We start from the raw sequence: 23,549 nt of genomic DNA, 5'->3' as shown, positions 1-23,549 counted from the left end.
GTAAGAAATCACTGGAGCAAATTTCCTGCTCGTGTGTTAAAAATGCGTGTAAAGATGCTTTTTGCACTTGCAGAAAAAGTGTTTTGCTGTGCTCAAGCATGCGCACATTCAGCTAAGCAACTAATGTACTAAGCACAGAAGTCAAAGTTTTATGAATTTTTTCAACCAGAACTTGAGATCGTCAATATAGAAAATTGTCGTCGTATAATTGATGGTGGATTCTTATTGCATGGGCTTGTTTGGCGCCAGAAAGACTGTTTTAATAATGTTCTTGATCGCTTCGTTAACTATGTAAAAAAATATTATGCTCCACAAGGTATTGTAGTATTCGATGGATATCCAGATAAAACTTGAAGTAAAAAAATGCAGAGTGTCAACGGCGTCAAACACGACTGCAACGTATAGAGAAATTATTTTTGATTCATTTATGACAGCGATAGTATCTTAAGAAACATTTCTGTTAAATAATAAGAATAAAGCAAGGTTTATAACTTTTTTGAGAATTAAATTAGAAAATGCTGGATTTGTGACTAAACAAGCTCTGGAAGATGCTGATTATCTAATCGTCGAAACTGCACGGAAAAAAAGCGAACCTGAATGAGCGTGCATCATTGTTGCCAAAGATATCGACGTTTTAGTCATTTTTATTTAATCAGCATCTGATAATGATGATATTTATTTTTTAAAACCTGGAAAGGACAAGGTGGCGAAAAATTATATTCACGCAACTCTTTTTTTTAATACTTGAAAGATAGTGAAGATTCTTGAAGAAAAATGTGCAAAGCTTTTAACTCAGCTATTATATGTAGGACAAAAAATCATGCAAGTGATTTACAGTGGTAAGAGAGCCAATGAGAAAACAACTCGAAAGAAAAAAGCTTCATTTTAGCAACATTACCATCAACCGAATCAGCAACGAATCTTCACTCGTAGAGAGTTTACAATCAAGTGCATTTAAGAGGTTGCTGAAGAGTCGAGCATCCCCGAGTCGCAAGCGTCAAAAGGCCGACATCTACTGCCAGTGCTGTAGATGTGACGTTATCTCCACCACCACCAGCATCGTGCCTCTCGGAGCGGTTCGGATCTGTGGCCAATATGCCGCTCAATTCGATTCTGGCTTTTTACTGACTTTCGTCAGTATCGACAGCGAGAAGCTCATGTACCTGGAGCGAAGGTTGCAGTCCGAGATGTCGAGGACTGAAGTTCTGGAGCTTCTAAAATTTTTAGAAGAAGATATGGACGCGGCGAAGATCCAGCGAGCAGCTGAGGCAGCGATAAGATTCCATCAGCGATCACAAAGCGAGTAGCAGTGCCGCAGAGCGTCCAATTAATCGCCACCTATCGCAAGAGATAACGAACTCGACGAAGAGGTAACTATATTCTTTCCAAAAAATATATTTTATAAAACTATGTGTAATTTTGTTTTTGCTTATTTGGGGTTATTACGTAATGCTTTGAAGTATGAAAATAAATAATTGTGTGAATTTGAGCAGTGCTATATCTATATACAGCAAGCAAGTTTGAAATTTCTCATAAACACGTGAGACGCTGCGTATGAAGTCGCTTCTCGCGCATACATAAGCGCGTGTAAGGAAGTCGTATAACGCAATAAAAGGGTGAAAGAAACTTCTGTTTAGTATATAACGCGCGTCGTCCTTTCTCGACGTGCTTTTTGCCAGTCCAAGACACACATGTCAACTTCGGCCTTATCCTCTTTTTGGCTGTTCCCGTGATCTTTCCACGGCCCGTCAGCCGTGATACAGGCAAAAAAGCTGCCCCGCTTCTTTCTTTCTTTCTTTCTCTCGCTTTACAGACATATACGTATGGCAGTCGATGCCATCGGACCGACCTTCGAAATGAAGAAGAGCCACGCCGCGACGATCTGCTTTATGTTTATTACCGAGTCGCGCTCGCGCGTTGGCGCCTAAATTTCACAAGATACTCACGGCGCGACGGCTCTGTTTAGTTCGCACGCGCGTTTATCCAGGCTTCGCTCTGTCATGTGTACGATACGCATTAGATATTATGTGTATGCGTGTCAGGGTCAGGCTTCGCTTAGCGCCTGGTGGCTGTGCTGGCGCACGGATTACCAGCAGGCAGCTTGCGAGCTTTTCTTCTATGTATAAGTCTTAGAATATGATTTATAAGAATAAAGAGCTCACCGTTACTAATTTAATAACAGCACAGAGCACAATGATGCATCAAGAATACGCTGACAAACAATTCTCAGGAGCGGAATACGCAAGAAGCTGTAAATTCCCACTTTCAACGTACGCGGCGCAGAAGGCGCATGGGAGCAGGCACCACTTCCGTCTTCTAAAAATAACGTTTATTCAATTCTATAAAAGCGTCTGCAAGGAGAAGTTTGAAAAAAAGAAAACAAAATCAGCATGGCCCGCACTTTTGAAAGGCAAATGCTCATAATTCACCAGCGAGCTTTTTAGGTCAGTTTTTTCTTCCGCCGCGGCGCGCTCTTTCTCCGCGCTTTCGAACGCTCGCGCACTTCTCGATCCCGAAGTCCGGTGTAACTGCGCGGAGATACATGGCGCAAAGACAGCCAGAGCAAGTCGCGCGCGCAAAGCTAAGGAGCTTTTTCATTATGCATTTTCTGCGCTCGTATGGCTGAACTTTTGAAGTTTCGACGAAGATAAAAGAGGGAGCGCGCATAATTTTGGGTGAAAAAAAGTCGAAAGAGAGAAAAGGGGCGACTGTGTACCGCACATACGGAACGAGCATAGTGTAAGCAGCCGAAGACGCACAGATGAGGATGAGGAGCGCGAGAGCGAGCTGCGGGAGAGGGAATTAAGGAGCCGGCGCGCGGGGAAGAGGGAGAGAAAGAAGTAGTTAGTAAGAAGAGCCCCGCCGCGGCGGCAGCGTGCTAGTTCGGCCGCGCCGGATGACGAAAGAGGATCTTTCCCCTTCGCGTACATACACACGACTTGTCGTCGCGAACGTTTGCCGCTTCCCCCGCTCGCATCTATACATTCTACATATGCGTGTATATGCGAGCCGCGCGAGGATCTCTCCGTCAGTCTACTATTATCCGAGCTCTGCGCAGCGTCCCACTGCAGCTCCGCCATCCACACACGCGCGACAGTAGACCGCCGGACTCTCTCTCTCTCTCTCTCTCTCTCTCTCTCTCTCTCTCTCTCTCTCTCCGTTCGTCTCTCTTCGATCTGCAAGCTCCGAAGAGGAGAGCCAGCGAGACCGAGAGCGAGACGGTTGGGAGGACCGCCCGGGAGCGAACGATCGGACAAGGGGAGAGGATGCTGCTGCTGCGAGGAGACTTCTTCCTCGCGTCGCTGCTGACGCTGGCGGCTCTTCTGCTCCGAGGCAATTATACACGTTCTTTTAATACTAACTACGACGCGTCTGCATGGCGATTTTTATCTACAACGCTTCGTTCGGGCCGCTCGACGCGCGGCCTTTGACGACCCTCTCCTCGCGCTCTTGTCGGTGCTTCGACAGCTGCGGCAGACGAAGAGCAGACTCTCCCGAGGAGCTGTTTCTTACTGCTCTGTAGCTGCGCTTCTACTTCTGCCCCGGCTCTTCTAAACATTCACTCGAGTTTTTCGCCGGCTTTTTCTAGTTGCACCTTCTCTTCTTTCGAAAGGAATATTCAAAGTGGAATTTTTCACTCGTTCGTCGTTATGACCGAGTGAATATTATCTCTTTCACTTTTTTAACTCCGCCGCGCAGCGTTTTAATATTTCAACGCGACGCTCGATCGACGCTCTCGCATATAGCTACAATTGATCTGCGGACGTAATTCTTCGAATCTGCTTCGTTCGACGCGCCAATCTAGAGATCGATTGCCGCTCCTAATATAACGTTGGGGAAATATCATTTCTGAAGAAAGATTCTGCGCGAACATTGACAAAATTTTGAAAAACTACATGCAGGCCGAGTCCGATGATGCATGCTCGCTTATACCGCTCATAAAACAATTATTCAGTACGCAGGCTCGCGCGCCTTTTCCTGCTCAACATTTGTTGATCCTCGCGCAAGATAAATATAAACGCGCGCAGGCCTTTCGAGCTTCCTGGTTTAACTCTTCCCCCAAGTTTTTCGACTTTACGACCCATGTCGCAGCCAGACACGCAACAAGTTGCAAGCACGCAGTACATATATGCATATAACGTACACAGATGTACAAGCTATTTGCGCAATTACCTACTATTCCGCGATATTAAAAACGCGGGCGTATGCTGCAGCGCAGATATGCAGAGGCGATCGGGTTTCTGCTCTCGCAGCCTTGCTCCCCATTTCGACGCGGGAAATTTACGAGTCTCCTGACACCTCGATTCGCTCCCCGATGCGATCAGTGAAAGTGATTGTTTATGAGGCGCTGCAAGATAAGCGATGCTACTACACATGTCATATACACGCGTACGGCCACAACATAGAGATGATCTGGAGTGGATTTCGTCGTCGCGGGCTATTTTTACGAGATTATCGCGCTCGATTTTTACGCTCAGTCTTATCGGCAGCCTCTGCTGCTTTATTTTTTTAATAGCCTTGAAATAGCCGTTGCCTCGGATTTTTCAGCAAAACATCAATCGTTTATCGCCGCGCTATTTTGTGCAATCGAAACACATTCTCAAACTTTCCATTAATGCCCTACGGTTCGAGCACTGTTTTCTCGTGCTAGCGAGTTCGTGCTAGCTTATTTATCTTGTTTGTACAGCCACATTTCACGTATTCAATATTCTCGCAATTCTTCTCGTCTTCAGGAACCGAGGGAAGCTCGGCCGAGGAGGACTACCTGGAGAAATGTTGCGGCCTCGGCACCTCGTGGGCCAGCCAGAAGCTGCGCTGCGAGACGTTCACGGGCCCGGTCTCGGGAGTCGCCGTGGGCGATCAAGCCGCCTGTCTCGAGACCGTCGAGATCTGCTGCAGCAAAGCTTTCCAAGAGCGAGACTGCGAGCAGGGTAAAGCCGACGCCAAAGCTGGACTCGCCTGCACCCGCTCCGAGACCGGAGCCAGAAGGGCGCCCGTAGGACTCGGGGATTTCAGGCGAGACTGCTGCGAGGGCTGCAAGCTAGGTAATATATATATGTAATACTTTTTCACGTTAATTCCTACTCGCACTTTCTGTGGCGCGAATAAAGAGTCGCCTTGTGCCTCGAATTGGCCGAAAAAGTGTGCGCAATATTAAACTGGATCTCGGAAGCGCATACTCGGCCTCGTCGCGTTACACACACACACACACACACACGCGCGCGCGCGCACTCCAAAAACACTTCCCAGAATGAAAAAGTATAGCGAAACGATGATTTTTTCCTCCTCCGCGTCGCAAGGTATCTTGACTGGCTCAAGTGGCAAGAGCTGCGTATTCAAAAAGTTCAGTCTGGGCATACCGTGGGACCCGGCCTTCGTGGAATGCTGTAACGAGGCGTTGACCAGCACTACTCGAGACGCTTCGAGCACCAGCGAAAAGACGTCGCCGCCGACGAGCAGCACCGTCGAGACCACCTCCGTCGAGAGCGACGAGTTCGAGGAATACGACTTTACCGATCCCGATTCGACCACTTTCAAGTCAGGTACGTCATTTATTTTCGCGCAACGCGCAGCAATAGTTCACCAACGATGCTGACTCTGTCACCGGCAGACGATCTGTGCCAATTGATGAAAGGCCTGCTGTGCTCGGAAATCTGCGTGCCGACTCCTGGCTCCTATTACTGCGAGTGTCACGAGGGATCCGCGTTACAAGCCGACAGGAGAACCTGCAAATCCAACGCCACCACTACGGAGCCACAGACAAGCTCGGTTCCACCTTCCGACGCGACGACTCTGGCGATCGACGAGAAATCGACCTTCAAGACGCTCACCACTGCCGTCAAATCGAGGTCCACCAGATCCGCCCAGAGCGAGGACAACGAACTGAACTCGGCCTGCCCGTCTGGATATCGTTATTCACCGGCCACCGAGGCCTGCGAGGGTAATTACAAACTCCGAGCTTTTATTATCCTCCTATTTGTGGAAATATCTCATCGCTGTTCTCGAAAAACGTTCCACTACTAAATTCACCCCATTTACGGAGAAGAGTGCACAGCGTTTTCGAAAAATCGCTTCTCCGCAAATGCGAGCCACTAACGCAGTCGGATTTCATACACACATTGTTCATTAACACCATATCAGCGAAAGAACGAGAACGCGGAAACGAAAGCTTTGAAGCAAGGCACCCCCTTGTAGCTTGCGAAACCTCTCTCTCTCTCTCTCTCTCTCTCTCTCTCTCTCTCTCTCTGTCGCGCTTTCGCGTCCCATTCCGGCACGAGTTTGATCGTTCCGCGCGCGGCTCGTACGCGCTGCTTTTTTTCTTCTTGCTTATTTTTGGCGCGCGCTCTCGATCCGCTTTTCCTGGGGACAGACATTGACGAGTGCGCCGCGGGCAACGAACGAGCGGGGCTTCCCTGCCCAGCCGGAAGCAGCTGCCTCAACACCAACGGCTCGTACGTCTGCGAGAATCGCACCGATCAGCGCTGCGAGCTCGGCTACCGATGGAACTCGACCGTAGGACGATGCGTCGGTAAGGCGATGCTTACATTTTTATTATTTTTATATAATAATTGTCATCGATAAGGTTTCTATTATATCTTTGTTAAGATGTGAATGAGTGTTTGGAAAACGTTCACAAGTGCCTGCTAGACACGGAAATTTGCAAAAACTTTGAAGGATCTTACGAGTGCGAAGTTAAATGCGAAAAGGGTTATGCTTTTAACAGCGATTACGCAGCTTGTCTCGGTAAGTCCAGTTATTTGTCACAGGCAGTATCGATGAATATTAACTCTGTAGGCGAAATTTGTAATAGTGTAATTCTGCTAGTTCTTACACAGCTTTGCTAAAACATAATAACTTTACAGTATATAATGCACTACTGTTGTTTCAACTTTCCCAGCCGATTTATCAGCCGATCGCACTGCTAATCTGTAATCTCTAACGAATTGAAAAGTGTGGTTTAATTAATTTTAAGGTATTCTTTGCTTGCTTCGTTCGCTGTATAACTATTACAAATATTTTTGTCTTCTGTAAACATGATACTGTTCTTCACAATTCTTCACAATTTTCACCTTAAAAACTTGTATTCATGGCAATTGAAGGCAACAACAACAATAAAAGTGTTCGCATTTCAGATATAAACGAGTGCAACGAATTGACGAACGCGTGTCTTCAGCCCGATACCATTTGCGTGAATACGCAGGGGAGTTACGAGTGCAGGAGCTTGCGAGAATACCAACAACAGCTAAACGAATCGAGTCAATTCGTTAACGGCTCGGACGCAAACAGGCGGCCGAACAATTATGACGGAGTTTACGAAGGCGGTGGGTTTTTAATATAGGCTTATAAACGTACCTTCGATCATTTTGAAGCGCTATCAGTGCAATCACAACATTGCAATGGATACTCACGAATGACAAATTACACCCGGCAGACATCGACGAGTGCCAAGTGCATCATCAGCCTTGCGCACCAGGTGAGATGTGTCGCAACACCGCCACTGGCTACGACTGCATCCCAGCCGCTGCCTACTGTCCCCGTGGTTTTGTCCTCGTCAACGACTCCTGTCAGGACGAGAACGAGTGCGAGCTAGGACTGCACTCGTGCACCCCCTACGAGCGCTGTCAAAATACCAACGGCTCGTTTACCTGCGAAAAGCCCAGGCCCACGCGACCGCCTACCACCACGGAGGAGCCCAAGATATTCTGCCGCAAAGGCTTCAAGGTGCGAGCTTCTTCAACTTACAGAAGATTGCGATTTCGAAGGAAAATTGCTTGCGGGTAATTAATCGAACGTTTCTATTCGAAGCCGAACATTCGAACGGCAAGCTGCGTCGACATAGACGAGTGCATCGAGGGACCGGGTTGCAGGGACCACGAGAGGTGCTCGAATTTCATAGGCGGCTACGATTGCTCACCGCTCTGCAGTCTTGGCTGGTACTTTGACTTTCACAGCAAAACCTGCCGAGACGTCGACGAATGCCTCCTTGGACTTCACAATTGCCGGCAGGTATGTGCTAAACTGACTATTCTTATAGAGAAGTTAATTATTTATTTTAGTGCAGTTTTTATAACATTTTCAAACGACACTCGGGCAATATGTACGCGCACCTTATATATAATGGGAGCTGAAAGTTTTTAGTATTCCAAGACCCTTATGATTATTCGGGAAACATGAAAGGGAGTATTCATATTTAATAATACTGACCTTTACTAGTAGGAACTGACAATATTGGGGAACAGATATCCATTTTCTTCGTTTATGCTCAATGTCAAAGCATAAAATTCACATCGCGAAGCAAAATCACGCACAGGACTGCGCAACTTAAAAAGATCGTTATGTATGATTTTCATATTATCAGTGAAACTTCTCAAATTTTAACGAAATTTTTCTGCTTACTATACCATACTTGCTACTTCCTGAACCAGCGCGCGTATCTGGATTACATATAGCCGAGTAAGCGTCGGAAGTAGATCTTTAATTCGAGTTAGGAAGCAAAAACGAGAAGTAGGATGATAGGAGAGTCTCGCTATCTTGCGGAAAGGACGGCTCGAAATAAAAGCTGCCAGCGCAGAATGCTATATCGCTATCCCTAATAACACAGAAGGTTTTTAAAACGTTTGAATGAAAAGTTGGAAAAACGTAGGAAAAACGTTTTATAAACGGTCAAATATCCGACTCATCTGTCTCATGTCCGGAGCATGTGAACGTTGAAAAGTTGCAGGCCAAACAAGGCAGTTTTATCATGGATTTAGCAGAGCGCATACTCTTTATGAGAAAAGTGGAAAAGTGCCCATGTGCCACCTATTTTCACCTTCCAGAGATACCAAGAGTAATCAATAGCTCGTATAAAAGCCAGCCCTAAACTGCTTTGTTTTGGTATTAATATCGCTCTAGCGGTCCCCACTGTACATAATTATTATTGCACGTTAAAATTAAGTTTAATTTAGACTAGCAACACGGTATTTTTAAAATAAAAATGTTTGGCAAACAAGCAAGTTTCAAATTTTCAGATTTCTCCGGCATTGTAACGACCTACATCCATTGATATCACATTTTCACAATTTTCATGTTTTGAGGTTAGGAATTCAAACATACGCAGACATTCTACGGTAAAACGAACAGACAATCAGATGATGAATAGAATGATTATACTGTCTTTTTTAGAGCAGAACTAGCAACATCAATGCGCGCTCCACGCGCTCTGCTTTATATTAATACTATATTGTGTACCAAGGGCGTAAAGTGGGCTTTTTTAGGCCGAGTGTGGATTTTGCAGTACGAGTCAAGGCGAGTTAGCCCGAGCCGAAGGCGAGGGCGTTTACGAGCCGCAGACGAGTATCCACGAGGCCAAAAAGCCCACTTAGCCCTTGGTGCACACCATATTTTATGTAACCCGCGGACGTATTTTCGCGTTTTTTCGTACGTGTTAAGAGGGACCGATGTGACTATTTTTTGACACGGCAACCGTGCTCTTGTCTTGTTCAAACATTATATAAAAAAGTCAAATTCATTTTTTTTTTTTTTTTTTTTTTTTTTAATAAATAATTGATTTTAACAGTACCGAATTTTTATGAGAAAATTGGAAAAAAATGAAATAAAGTAAAGGGTTTTAATGAAAAAAATAAGAAATTTCGACAATGTTAATTTATATTTAGTTATAAATTATATATTGTTCAAGAACATAGCAGTTTGTACTTTTTTTATTTAATAATAAATAATGCAAATTTATCAAAATCAACTTTTTTTTAAATTACAAAAAAAATTTTTGCGGGCAATAAAGGCCATTATTGCCCGTTGTTTGAATATGCGAGCAATAAAGGTTTTTATTGCCCGCTAAAATAACTTTTTTGCCCGCCGGTCAAAAAAGAGTCACTTTAGCCCTATTAATAGGTACGAAAAACGCGAAAATCGTTCGCGTGTTACATAAACATTTTTATAGTTTAGAAATAAACTATCACGCGCGTCCCGCCATCTATCTCGTAATCTTATTATTGGCCACTCGACGACCAATCAGAGAAAGAATAGAATGATGATTCCTCTCTTTTTTTAGAGTAGGATAGCATGATTGTATAGCAGTATGGTTTCTTTCTTATCCTTGCAGTAGGGTGAACTGCATTCGTAGAATACTTATCATCCCCATACGTATACGGTCATATCGATTTTATAACACCACTAGCAAATTGAGATGCGCTCCACGTGTTTCAACTTTTTAAGGTTAAATAGAGTTTTTAGATATTTGTGTATGCATGAACGGCTGATTTATTAGAGTCAGGTGCGGACTATCCTATTTGGCATAAAAGTGAAATTTTCTTTTATTTAGAAAGTATTTTCTTCGAGGTTAGAATTTTATTCGTACAAGTTTTATAGATTATGTTGTGCACTGCCTAAAGTCGTAAAATTCTAAATATCAGTAACCGTTTGAACATAAAAAGATACCATCCAAATATCTCATTTTATTACAAGTATTATTGCTTTTCTTATCATTCTTATAAAATTTTAAATATAAAATTAAATTCAAAATCTATTTTAACTAACCAATCAGACAACAAATAAAACTCCTTCAAGATATGGAGCGATCAAAACTTTTAGATAAACGTTTTATTATTCGGAAAAATTGTAGATGCCCTAGTGGAATTAAAAAAATATAATGAAGTCTAATAAAATACACGAAAATGTAACAAATCGTACCATTTTGTACGTTTTTGTTGGATTTCGGACCTTTTTTACGTTTTATTACAATTTATTACAAATCCATTGATCCAGGATTTCATGGGGGTCTCTTCTTTGAAACGACAAATGTAACAATACGTAAAAAAGTATAACAAAATGTAAAAAATGGTCTGTAAGCGTAATATTATATAAGAAAATGGCGACTTGTTATTTTCTTACTTCTGCTTACATCCTTTTCTTTTTCTTACAATTTATTATAAAATTAATAATTAAAAAAATATATTGACTATATTAGGCGGTAAAATAACATGTGTAATAAAATGTAAGAAAGCGTACAAAAGGTATGAGAAAAAAGTCCGAAATCCAACAAATAGGTACAGTTTCTTACATTTTTTCACGCTTTATTACAATTTATTACGATTTATTATATTTTTTTTCCACTAGGGTGTGTCGGACATTTGACCGTTTATCAAACGCTTTTTCAACGTTTTAAAACTTCTTATTAAAACGTTTAAAAGGCCTTTTGTGTCATTAGGGATGGATTTCGTACTTTTTGAAAAGCATTGAAACTGTCCAATAAAACGCAATCGACGGCCGCAGCGTCGTGTCGTGTTAATACAAACAGTGGAATATTACAAAACGATCCTCTCTCTCTTTCTCTCTCTGCTCCCAGCGCACGCACTACTGCCGCAACACAAACGGCTCGTACGCGTGCGAGCCTCTGACGGCCTGCGAGTCCGGCTACCGTCGTGCCCAAAACGGCAGCTGTCTGGACATCGACGAGTGCCTGGAATCGCTGCACACGTGCTCGCGGGACTCGCACCGCTACTGCGTCAACCTCGAGGGCGGCTACGAGTGCATAACCCGGCTGCCCTCCTGTCCCCGAGGCTTCGAGTACTCGCTGCTGACCCGGCAGTGCGAGGACCTCGACGAGTGTCGCCTCGGACTGGCTCTGTGCAACGCCAGGATCAACGAGCGCTGCATCAACCTGCCCGGCGGCTACAGGTGCGAGAGACTCATCCCCGACGTCAGGGCCATGAAGAAGCCCGCCTGCCCGGCTGGCTACCGCTACGACGCGGCTCTGAGGAGGTGCTCCGGTAAGGGAGCGACCGCCGGCCTGCCAGCCGTTCTTTCGACCACCGGTTCTTCCTCTTCCACGGCCTCCGTCGGACAATGAGATTACTGTACACCGTTCGTCATGGTTTTTTCCCTCAGTTTGGCCTCGAAGCCGGGATTTCCGACGACTCGAGACTAAACCGTGCGGTTCGCACTTTTGACGATCGTAGTCGAAAGTACGCCGAACGACCCCTTCCAAAGTGACTTTACGCATCGCTATGTCGAGATATATAAACGATGTGCAATTTTTTTACCGCTTATTCTTTTTTTTTACAATAAAATGGAATTATTAAGAATTTTGTGCGAAAATTTCTTTTGATAAAACTTGTTCGTTTATCTGATGACCATGCGTAAGATATATATATATATATATATATATATACATACAGGACATCGATAGGCGACATAGAGGCGACATTAATCCAATTATTTTTTACAGTACACGAAGTTAGGATTCGTGGTTTAAAAATCTATTCCGATGTGCTTTGACCGAGAATCCTGGTAACGATCGATTTTATTCTCTCTGTATGTGCTATTCGGTTCAGTATACATAACAAGGCACGTTCGAAGATGATGTTGGCGTAACAATTAAAATGTCATTTTAGTTTTCAGAGTTGACTCACCCCACTCTTCTCTCTTCTTTCAGCATATTCAAGTTCCGAAATAAAGTTCGTGATACGCTGCACATTCTCCTCTTGCACCAAGCATAACATCGAGCTCTAATTCTTTTCTCCCCCGCCAAAGCTTCCGAGTAACACGGCACACACGTGTCCAATTTTGTCTAACCGCACTTTCCTCAGATTGACTCCGATCTAACGTTTTACGCTCCACGCCAAAAATAATCGCACGCAGTTGTGTTATGCGCTTGTAATTATGCTACGCACTATACATCATTGTGCGCCAAACTTTTCACGAAAATTCTCGTGCGTTCGTTAATCGTCTCTTTCTCCGTGTTCTCGGCGGCAGATGTCGACGAGTGCGCCGACGGAAGTCACAACTGCGGCGAGCAGAAGTGCTACAACTTGCCGGGAAGCTTTCACTGCGCTCGAGCTGCTGTGCCAGTTTTGAGGAAGAAGACGACTACCACGAGCGCGGCCGTCAGAACTACCCCTGGGCTTGGCAATTGCAATGTTGGATCCAGGTAAAAACTATAGACGTACAAAGGTTTCAAGGGCGCTCTCGTTCAGAAATTTATATATTCTCGATATATAAATATATTCTCGACTGTCGAAATTAGGTACGACCCAACGCGCGGCGGCTGCGTCGACGTGAACGAGTGCGAGGAGTTGGAAGACGCTTGCAGCAGCAACGAGAACTGCCTGAACACTCCAGGCAGCTTCCAGTGCACTTGTCTTCAGGGCTTCCGCCGGGACGAGTTGACACAGGCCTGCGTCGACATCAACGAGTGCCAGCTGCAGAACGACTGCCTGGCCTCGCAGCGCTGCGACAACACGATCGGCAGCTACACCTGCGTCAGGTTTCTGCCTTGCGGTACCGGCTATACCTTGAACGCCGCCACGGAGATCTGCGAGGACGACGACGAGTGCGTCCTCGGTACTCACGACTGCGGCAACGGCTATCACTGCAAAAATACCATCGGCAGCTACAGATGTATCAAGGACCGGAAAAAGGATAGTAGCACTACGCTCAGGCCGACCACGAGGAGAACCATCAGGACGACTTGGGCGCCGCCTACCACTGCTTACGCCACTCCACGGTACGTTTCGTTATTTTTCGTAACGTCCTTGTCGATTTGAAATACTTAAATCGCTCTGCAGTTTTACAACTCCCAGGTTCACGACAACGACTACTGCCAGCACCACAACCACCACGACCACGCCGAGGCCCACGACGACCAGTAGAGCAAGAACTACGACTACGACCGAGCCTACGAGCACGAGCACGAGTAGACCGAAAACTACCACGACGACTACTCCAAGAAGGACGACCACTCGCTACGTTCCGACAACGACGACCGAAGAGATACCCACCGTCGGCACTTTGATCACAACCCAGCGCAGGCCGAAACCCAGCCTAGCCGCGATGTACGAGATTTCTTCTAAATTGATCAATCCATCGAATGTGTACAATTCCGAGACTTTATATAGCGGCACGATGTTTGCTTTTTCAGACCGAAAGTCATTTGCCAAAGTGGATTCGAAACTGGTCCGGTCGGTCAGTGTATGGACATAGACGAATGTCACCGAAACCGGAAAATCTGCGGCAACCATCGTTGCATAAACACTATCGGATCCTACAGGTATGCATTTGTGCAAACTAATTTCTGGCATGGACTCCTCCTCCTCCTCCTCCTCCTCGAACCGAGTGCATACTTATCGATTCGCGTCTTTTCAGATGCGCGCCTTGGCTGACTTGCGGATTTGGCTACGCTCCCGACGCCGCCTCAGGCCAATGCAAGGACGTCGACGAATGCGCCGAGGGTACGCACAAGTGTGGCCCCGAGCAGACGTGCGAAAACAGGCAAGGCGGCTACGTCTGTTTCTGCCCACGAGGTAGGCGAGTACGCAGTAAAAAAATTATCGAAAAATCGGCACGCCGACTAATACTCCGACGATCGCAGGCTACGAGGTCGGCAGCAACCACGACTGCGTCGACGTGAACGAGTGCGAGCGCGCTCCCCCGGGTCGCAGCGCCTGCGGCAGCAACGCTCGCTGCGTCAACAGCCCCGGCTCCTTCCGCTGCCTCTGCGATCCAGGCTTCGAGAACGATTCGAGCGGCGCCTGCCAGGACGTCGACGAGTGCCGCCTCGAGTCCGGCGCCTGTCAGCAAGAGTGCTACAATACCTGGGGTGGCCACAAGTGCGGCTGCAGGTACGGCTACCGTCTCAAATCCGACAACCGCACCTGCGAGGACGTCGACGAGTGTACCGAGTTCAAGGAGGATAATCTCTGCATCGGTATCTGCGACAACACCCCTGGAAGCTACGCCTGTCGCTGCCCCGAGGGCTACAAGCTGGGCGCCGACGGACGCACGTGTCAGGGTCGGTATTCTGAAAAGCGTAATTTTCAAATGTGCTCATTTCCAAGAATGCCGCTTCTCGCGCGCTTGAAATTTCATTGACCTCGGTGTCTTGCCTCGGTACATTATTTCTGTAGATTCATGCGAGGCGCCAGGGAGCATTTAACGAAGTAAATTAGCGTTTCTAACTTGGACTCGATCATACCCGATTTCCCGTTCCAGATATCGACGAGTGCTCCACTGAAGGCATCTGCAAGGCCGGAGAGATTTGTCAAAACACTAGAGGTGCTTTCAGATGCAACAAGATCAACTGCCCGGCTGGCTACGTGAACGACCCCCAGAGAAAAAAGTAGGTATCGCAACATTTACACTGGCTTTTTTCTTGTTTGCACAGCAGCATTTTAAATGATCAATTTCAACCTTCGCCTTGGCAGCCGATGCGTGCGCGCGAGCCCGTACTGCCCGGTGAACGACCTCGCCTGTTTCCAGCGCCCGGCCCACTACACGTACAACTTCATCGCGATAGTGTCGATGTACCCGATCCCGGCGAAGACTGGCCAGGTCGAGCTCTTCACGATGCGCGGCGCCTACAACATGCCAGGCTCGACGGTGCGCTTCAGCATCGGCTTCATTCGAGCTCGAGCGCCGCCCCATGTGCTGCCGGCCACCGAGTCCTGCTTCGCCATGCGACGACCCTACCCCAGTCAGGCTGTCCTGGTCATGGTCCAGAGCCTCCAGGGACCCCAGGATATCGAGCTCGAGTTCTCCATGGAGATATACACTCCTAACGGCGCGTTCGCCGGAAGCGCAGTTGCCAAGATCTTCATCGTCGTCACGCAATACGAGTTTTAGGAGCAAGACTATTTTCTGCTGTAGTAGGGGAGGGGCTCCTTTGACATCTCTTCGTTCCCCTCGAGAGCTTTATCGACTTATATGCATTAGTATCTCGCGGGAGGGATCCTTTTGTATATACATGTCTCGGACAACGCTGTATCTGTATTAATCCGCGATTCTCTGCAGTGCCTTCGTCAACTTATATGCCAAAAAGAATTTTTACCTTAAACTTATACTTACATTGTATGCTGATTATCAACAAAGTGTATTTGTAACAATCTGGGATACTTGGATACATCTATTAGTCTATAAGGTTAACTGTAATTCCGTAGATATAAGCAGTGCCTTTATTGTGGCATGCATTTCTTATTTTATAAATACATATTGTTATTATTAATTATAATATTATGTGCGTTATTTTAAATTAAGAATATACTTAACACGTGTAGTGCTTTTCGTATTGCATTTTAGTATGCTCAATTTATATTATGTCCAATACTTTAGTGAGTAGCACGATTAACAAAAAAAAGACCATATTCTAAATATTAATTTTAACAGACCCTAAATAACGTTTAGATGTACTATCCGCGAGACAGACTTCAAGTTTATCAAACATTATTCTACTCTACTGTATTTGTGCTCTAAAAATGGCAAATTAAAATAGATTAACGTTTTTAAATTGTGCTAGTCTTCGTACCTGGGAGCAACAATATTTCACACTTTATAAAAACATTTCGCAATCAACTTTAAACCTATATTTTAACATTCCAATAACAAAGTACGACGAATCAACAAAAAAATCTGGAAATATTCCGGATTGGAATAATTCATTTTTAAATTTAGTTACATATAATTTTTTCCTAATGCGCTTGCCAAATTATAACAATTCATATTATTGTAGTACATTTTTTGTGATACAATACAAATCATAAAATTATGATATATATTTACTTATAAAACCTATTGCTATAGCATATTTTTTCCTCAAAAGAACAGTATAATATTAGATACTTAAAAACTGAGTAAAATAATTTATTATTATTGGATTTTAATAGTACATTACGTGCCTAGGGAGGAAAAAACTTGGACAGTCCAAATCTCGTGTAAATTTTCACCCAAGCCGAAGGCGAGATATGGGCTGTTCAATTTTCCTCCCGCGGTGCGTATACTATTTTTCTTCACACCAGCACCGAAAATGCACATTCCGCTCCAGGCGCCCGGGAGGGAATGTGGTATTTTTCGATGCAAGTGTGGAGAAAACAAGCTTTGTAAATTATTGCTACGCTACATAAGTGTTTATAGAATAGTGTGGCTAAAATCCGCTGTTAAGTCACGCCTATCTGTGACTAAAGTAGTCCTTTTTTGCACCGTGAGGTTAGCGCACGAGCGTAGCAAGTGTGATAAACACGGTGCAAAAAAGGACTACTTTAGTCACGAATAGGCGAGACTTGCAGATTTTAGCAGTCTGCAGCGCTATAAAATTTTATACGATACTGGTTTTACACGGTCAGTTTTACACGGCGCTTAGCGCCCTCGCTAGGCTCGGGTGCTAACTGCGCCGTGTAAAAAAGAACCATTTAAGCCACACGTACCGTAATGTACTATTTCGGCGCCTATAAAGTGGACCGAAAATAGGGTTTCCGAGCGTCAGACAAATTGTAGAGCAAGAGACCCTGGTCATAATACATGTATAAATTAATCCATTTTCGCTCCCTATAAGGTAGAACGAGTCTACAATAATTTGAGAATCGGAAATCAAGAGGAGCGAAAATGGTCTTTTTCGCCCCTAGGGGCCTAGGGGCGAAAACGACCATTTTCGCTCCTCTTGATTTTTTTTTCATCTCCTTTCTAAAGTTTTAAATCGTTAAAAACTTTTGAAACAATTTCCAAAATTTTTCGAAATTTTCAAAATTTATTAAAATTTTGATTTATATGTATATATATGCATCTATTCACGCACACCGTAGTGGACGATTTGAAAAAGTCTATTCTCGATCTATTTCATAGGCGACAAAAATGGTCTTCCTTATACACTTGTTATAAAAAGCACGGTGAACAACGAGGGGCGAATGTGCTTTTCCAGACTCGGATAATGTTTGAGCACGAGTGGTAGTCGAGGGCGCCTACGGCGGCCCCTTGTTGTACAATGTACTATTTGTTTTTTTCATTAGAAACAAACAACTACAAAATAAGACATTGATATAAAAATGATCATTACAATTACTTATATATTTCTATACTATAATGATGATCGCAATTTGAACGCAGTACCGTAGTAAAGTGTGTCCGTCGTTATGCAAGTACAATTCACTGTGAACATTTACTGAGTGATGATAAGCGCGCATGCTTAGTTCCATAGTCGGAAAAGCTTTGTTGTGTAGAATGTTGTAGGTATACATACCTACACAGTCTCGCCACTGTCAACCTGCAAGGATCGTGAAGTGCCATGCGCATTTCACCGCTTGCGCATATTCTCGTGCGCATTGACTTGCGATCTTCCGAGTATCAGGACAACATAAACGCGACCCATCATTTTTAGCGTATTCGAGACAGAGTAACAAGCCTATCCGAGGCCCTATCTTTGATAGCTTAGTGCTTCGATGTTCTATAATGTACATCGCTCATCTGCCATAATATAACGCACTTGTATGTGATAAATAATATATTTGCATGATAACATATTGCATATGTGCAAATCCACATAAAACCGGACACTTCAGAGGATCTGAATAAACAAATTTGAAATTTGAGGGCACACCTACCAGACCAACTTTTTTGGGTTCCTTAGGCCACCCAGAACTCGAAAAACCTTGGGTTCCCGGCAAAATAAACTACGACACTTTGCTGAATAATTATTAAGGGAGAATTTCGTATAAAATCATATGTTGCTAATTATAATACTTTATTTTCTCATGTCTTCACAGACTAAAGCTGTAAGATTTTTTTTTGCCAAATAATGAACGACTTTTTCGACAAAAAACTTTCTTAGTGTTGGAACGTGGTTTTGCATTGTTCTAAACATGTATAATTAGAAAACAAGTGTTTTGGAAACGTGCCTCAAACATTTTTTTTTTCACCGTTCTTGGAGTCAAAAAAGTGTATTTTCCCCCAGAAAGTAGTGGAATTCCCCCAATACTCGTGTCATAAGTAGGTAGTCCTTTGCGGCAGAACGTTTGGTTACCTCCTAACCGTGTTAAATTGACGCGCTCCTTTGCTCCCAACTTTTAGAAAAACGGCTGTACATAGAAGTCTGAAAAAATTACCGGTTATAGTTTTTGAGCGCCTAACGTCAGCCAAAATAAACAATAAACGATATCGATCTGATCTAACCCAAAATATTTGACATATCTGGAAAGTATATCTTAAGTATCCTTTTCCCCTGCGAGTCCGTTGATAAATGCTGTCCAGCTCACTTCCGCGCTAAGATTGTACCGACAACTAGGTCCTGTAATTTTTCGAGAGTCATTAAAGCTCTCGTTTTTCCAGAAGTTGGGAGCGTAAATTAACATTGGTAGTATATCTATATAACTGGTGTGGTGGCCCCTTAATGCCTGCACTTGTATCGTAACATACTATTATTCTGTAAAAATTTAATAGTTAAAAGATTATTTATGTTTTTAAAAGATGAGACAAACCAAAAAAAATGAAACAACTGCAATATTTCGTGCAAACGTATTATGCATGACACGCGAAAGAATGTTAACAGGAGTATACGTAGTCAAGGAGTTTAGAAGGGAAAGTTCATTCAGTAAAACGGCATAATGAATGAAACGGAACAATGGCTGCGGGTAATGGGTGACAATGCAAGAAAGGACACAGAATTCGGCCTTGAGATCTTTACGACGTTCTTTATTGAGATTCTTGTCATGCTGCACGCGATCGAGTGTCTCGCGTGTGAACAATTCTCAACGGCGCATCGGATCGTCTTTCTTCTTTTTATTTTCACCCTCGAACTCTCGTAACTGGAGAAAATTTCCGGTAAAAAATAAAGTTCGCAGCATTGCTGCTTTCAAAAATTCCTCGTTGACTTTTCTGGTATATTTTCGTCAACACCGCTAAATTTTTGACTCATGCACTCTTCTTACTATGTAACGAACATAACGGTAAACGCACGATTTTCCGATGGTAATTGTGTGTACGACTTTTGACTAACTTTATATTTCGTAGTATACATGATGAACGCGTTGATCCTTGTGCGATCGAAATCGTGAATCAGCGCAGAGTTCATCGCAAACAAATAAAAACGCTAACAGTTTGCTTTACATATGTTCAAGGTATACGAACTCTACATGTATATAGAAATAAGGACTCGCTTCTTTTTTTTCTTTCTCCGTCATTCATGTCCCTTTGTTCTTTCACTCTACGAGCCTCGAAATTATCGATTTTACAAAGTATATATACTCTTTTTGACTTTTTATAATTCAAGTACCAAGTATTGCTGATAACGTTGATAATAAGTGTAACTTATGTCTAATTACGATATACGCTACTATAATATATTTAAAGAGTAATAACAATGCACGGATATATTTATATCGATCACCTGGTGCTTCATACTTTTCAAGCGTTTAGCTCGAATAAAAAGCTTCGAACTTGGCACCTGTTTTCCTTATTCTCATGTTTTAGTTTTAAAACTGCACTTGATCCTATACTTAAGGTATTCGAGTGTTTTTTAATTTCGATTTTTTTAACAAGAAAATAAATCATTTATAATCATGATAATGAAATAATAATTGAATTAATAATCATGTTCTACGTTCTACATGGCAATACGTAACATCAGTAAAACTAACAAATTTTTGTTTCAATTACAAATAAAGAAAATATGTTATCGATAAACACACTTTTTGATTTTGTTTATATGCACTATACCAGTTGTGGATTTCTAAACAAACAGTACAATTTTAAATATCTAACTAAGTTTAAAGTAAATTAGAATTATTAACGAAAATTTTTTAACAATGTATAATTTGTATGCACTACTGATCCAATAAATCTGTTGATCAATATGAAAGATATTCAACATACCATACTAAATCAATATTGTAAGTGTATAATTAAACTTAGCATTAGCACACTAATCTATTTGATACAAATCGCAACGTCATTCTTCGTGCGCTGAAAGCAATTTGGCCGAAGATTGATCGAATCAGTTGTAGCACAGCAGAGTTCTTCAGCGAAACGAAAATAAATCACCTATATTATATGAAAAATTGGTATGTCAGAGATAGCTGAGCATACTACAATGTAACACTCAAATTGCTGAAGCTTTCTGGTCATTACGATCTTATCTCCTGCTCGAATACTATACATTACACTCCGACAATAATCGCTTCGCATTATAGCGAACTTTGGGTCGACAAAGTATAACAATACAATATCACACCAGTATCGACTTTTCCATGATCGCGTAGTGTTGGGGCTGCTGGCAGTGTGTGATTCTGCCAAGTGCCCTACGTAAGAGGGCTTTTTATTTTTCTTTCTCATCTTCGTTATTCCTAGGCGCACTTGGAGAACGCTTGACTAGGAGGTGCACGCAGTTTGAGCACCTCGACGATACTCCTACTACTCCCTAATTGCATCTTCTTCTTTACACTCTTTTTTCGCACCTATAAACTATGCGTGCGCACGATACTGCGGTACCGAACGTGGCATTATTTTTTCTATGTAACTATCAAATTGTTCGATTAATCAATCATTATCACATCATCGTTGTTTTGGTTAAACAAACTAAACTTTTTAATCAACTGGATACTGATTATTAACTATACGTGAGTTCTTGATTCATGGACGTTATTGATTATTCGAGGAGACACTGATGAAAAACTTCTCTATTTAGAGAAAATTCTTTCTGTTTGCTAACAGAAAGAAACTTGCATATTGAGATAATGAAAACAACACAATCAAGCAGATTGTCTTGCTATTATCTACTTGTAATATATACATTATTCCCGTTAAAAAAAAACATGTCGATGAAATCTGTTTACTCAATCATATTGATTTTATAGATTCATAAGATCAATCGATTTGAGTAACGAATTTGCGATAGATATCTTTTTCAAATAATGCAAAATCCGTCCATTAATCAAATCAAAGCTATTCATCCAGCTCAGGTCGAACAATGAATGCGTCGGAAACACTGGGCTTATAGCGTGGCGGTAGTTGGAAGTATTTGATTGATTCAATCGATAACGACTTCTAGAAACAATCGATAAATTCACTAATTAACAAAAACGCATCGACTGTCTTCTACCGTATCAAGTGTGCGTTTTAATAGGTTTGGACCACTAAATTTTAAGGTTCACTCTGTTACACGCATTCCAAGTTTGCGAATATCGAACAAAAATACGTCGAGGCAAAAAATCAATGGCAGAATAAATCACACCTCACAATAACAAAAAAGATCGTTGACGCAGAAGGATGCTCGCGTATTGGCTTTTGGCACTCGGGCGTACATCCGCGTATATGGATCACAGAAAAAGCTGAATCAATGACCTGTTCTACGATAAGTAAAACTCGTTGAATATTGATTAGAAAATCACTTCGTTAAAAAAAAGGTATCATGGATCCGCGAGAGATTTTCGTTATTTTTTAACAAGTACAGAGTGGCTTTGAAAAGGTCATCATACAAGTATATATCTTCGACTAAGTAATTCCTGGCGCTAATCATCCTTCATTAATCTCTAACCCTACATAACACACCTCTTATCAACCTTTTAAGTTCGAGATCAGATCATCACAATGTCCTTGTTCTCGGCCCAAAAAACTAAATTTACATCGAGCGACACACTGCAACAGCGTATTCTTATGCAGTCACCTCTCTGAATTTCTTGGAGCATATACGATACACTTTATGATACGTTGGCTTATTCTGTTACATACTATTATTGTATCGGAAAAAATCACACGTTATGTGTTATTGCTCTCGTTCTTGACTTGGGTAATTCATAGTCTACCTAAGTCAATGATATGAATTTCTTGAAAAAAAGTAATAATCGACGGCGAATAATACTGTAAACTTATAGAAAATGACGTTTTTTAACATTACATTCATAATGTAATACTAAAAAATGAGATGTTTCAATGTAGAAGCGATAATTCTATGATTTTTGCAATATCGAGAAACAAATAATTCAGTCTTTTTCGACTAATTTAACTAGTCAAATATTGTTTTTTCTTTCTTAATACGCCCACAGCCCTACAATGACTATCCTATCGACAGAAGATCGACATGACGAAAGAACTACAGCACTTTGCTAAATCGCTGCTACGTCTTTTAATATTCGCGTAGTTACAAACAAACTTGACTTGGTCCCCATAGAGCCCCTAAAAAGTCAATTCTGTTGTTTCCCCATGATACGCCCGCGAATGAATTCGGCCCCAAGAAATTCAGAGAGGAGAGCACCTGAGGCACAGCCTAGTTCCGCTGCCCCGCATCGAGCTCGGCGAACTCCTTGGCGACTTTGTGAACATAAAGCAATCGCTCGTGCAGTTCTGGAGCACAACCATAATCGCGCAGGTCGTTTAGCCAGTAGGTCGAAGCGCGGCGGTCGCAGTCGATGTACGTCACTAGATAACCCGACCTACTGCTACCACCATGAGCTGGCTGCTGTTGTGGGGGTAGTTCCTGAGACACGATAAGCTTCGTGTGGTCGTCGAAAAAGTTCATTTGGAGCAGGGGCCCACTGAGCTCCATGATAATGGCTTTGCTCGTACGTAACCAACGGCGCATCAGTGGTACGCTATTTGTCCGCGATGCTCGTCGCACAGCATCCTGTCCTTCAGCCCGTTCCGTCACTTCACCACCTTTTCAAAAATTGGAGTATTTAATCAAGTTTTTGCAAAAACTTATGCTCACGTGTATATGTATTCAATCAACTTAGAAATAAATTTAAATAGCATTCTTGCCACGTAAAATACAGCGAGTATTTATTCGGAATACAAAGTTT

At 43.0% G+C, this 23,549-nt stretch overlaps 2 protein-coding genes across 3 annotated transcripts in view; one reads left to right on the top strand and one right to left on the bottom strand.

The window, feature by feature from the left end:
• Nucleotides 1-1,423: 1,423 nt before the first annotated feature.
• On the top strand, nt 1,424-16,537 carry LOC100118397 (fibrillin-3). The gene is made up of 18 exons (XM_016987768.3): nt 1,424-3,333; nt 4,734-5,045; nt 5,301-5,543; nt 5,612-5,941; nt 6,371-6,529; nt 6,607-6,744; nt 7,134-7,322; nt 7,433-7,722; nt 7,807-8,007; nt 11,345-11,768; nt 12,754-12,928; nt 13,025-13,504; nt 13,566-13,832; nt 13,919-14,047; nt 14,143-14,300; nt 14,369-14,788; nt 14,989-15,115; nt 15,201-16,537. The coding sequence occupies exons 1-18, from the start codon at nt 3,003-3,005 to the stop codon at nt 15,616-15,618; spliced, it is 4,791 nt and encodes a 1,596-aa protein (XP_016843257.1). The 5' UTR covers nt 1,424-3,002; the 3' UTR covers nt 15,619-16,537.
• A 2,884-nt stretch (nt 16,538-19,421) lies between these two features.
• LOC100118436 (polo-like kinase 3) overlaps nt 19,422-23,549 on the bottom strand; it is an 18,193-nt gene continuing 14,065 nt past the window's right edge. For both annotated transcript variants that reach the window (XM_001602352.5, XM_008207777.3), the window contains exon 10: nt 19,422-23,406. In XM_001602352.5, coding sequence (XP_001602402.2) covers nt 23,018-23,406 — 389 coding nt within the window. In that variant the 3' untranslated portion in view covers nt 19,422-23,017. The remainder of the gene's footprint in view (nt 23,407-23,549) is intronic.

Source organism: Nasonia vitripennis, chromosome 5 (genome assembly GCF_009193385.2).
Source record: "Nasonia vitripennis strain AsymCx chromosome 5, Nvit_psr_1.1, whole genome shotgun sequence".
Taxonomy (NCBI): Eukaryota; Metazoa; Arthropoda; class Insecta; order Hymenoptera; family Pteromalidae; genus Nasonia; species Nasonia vitripennis.
This window is presented reverse-complemented; position numbering and strand designations above follow the sequence as displayed.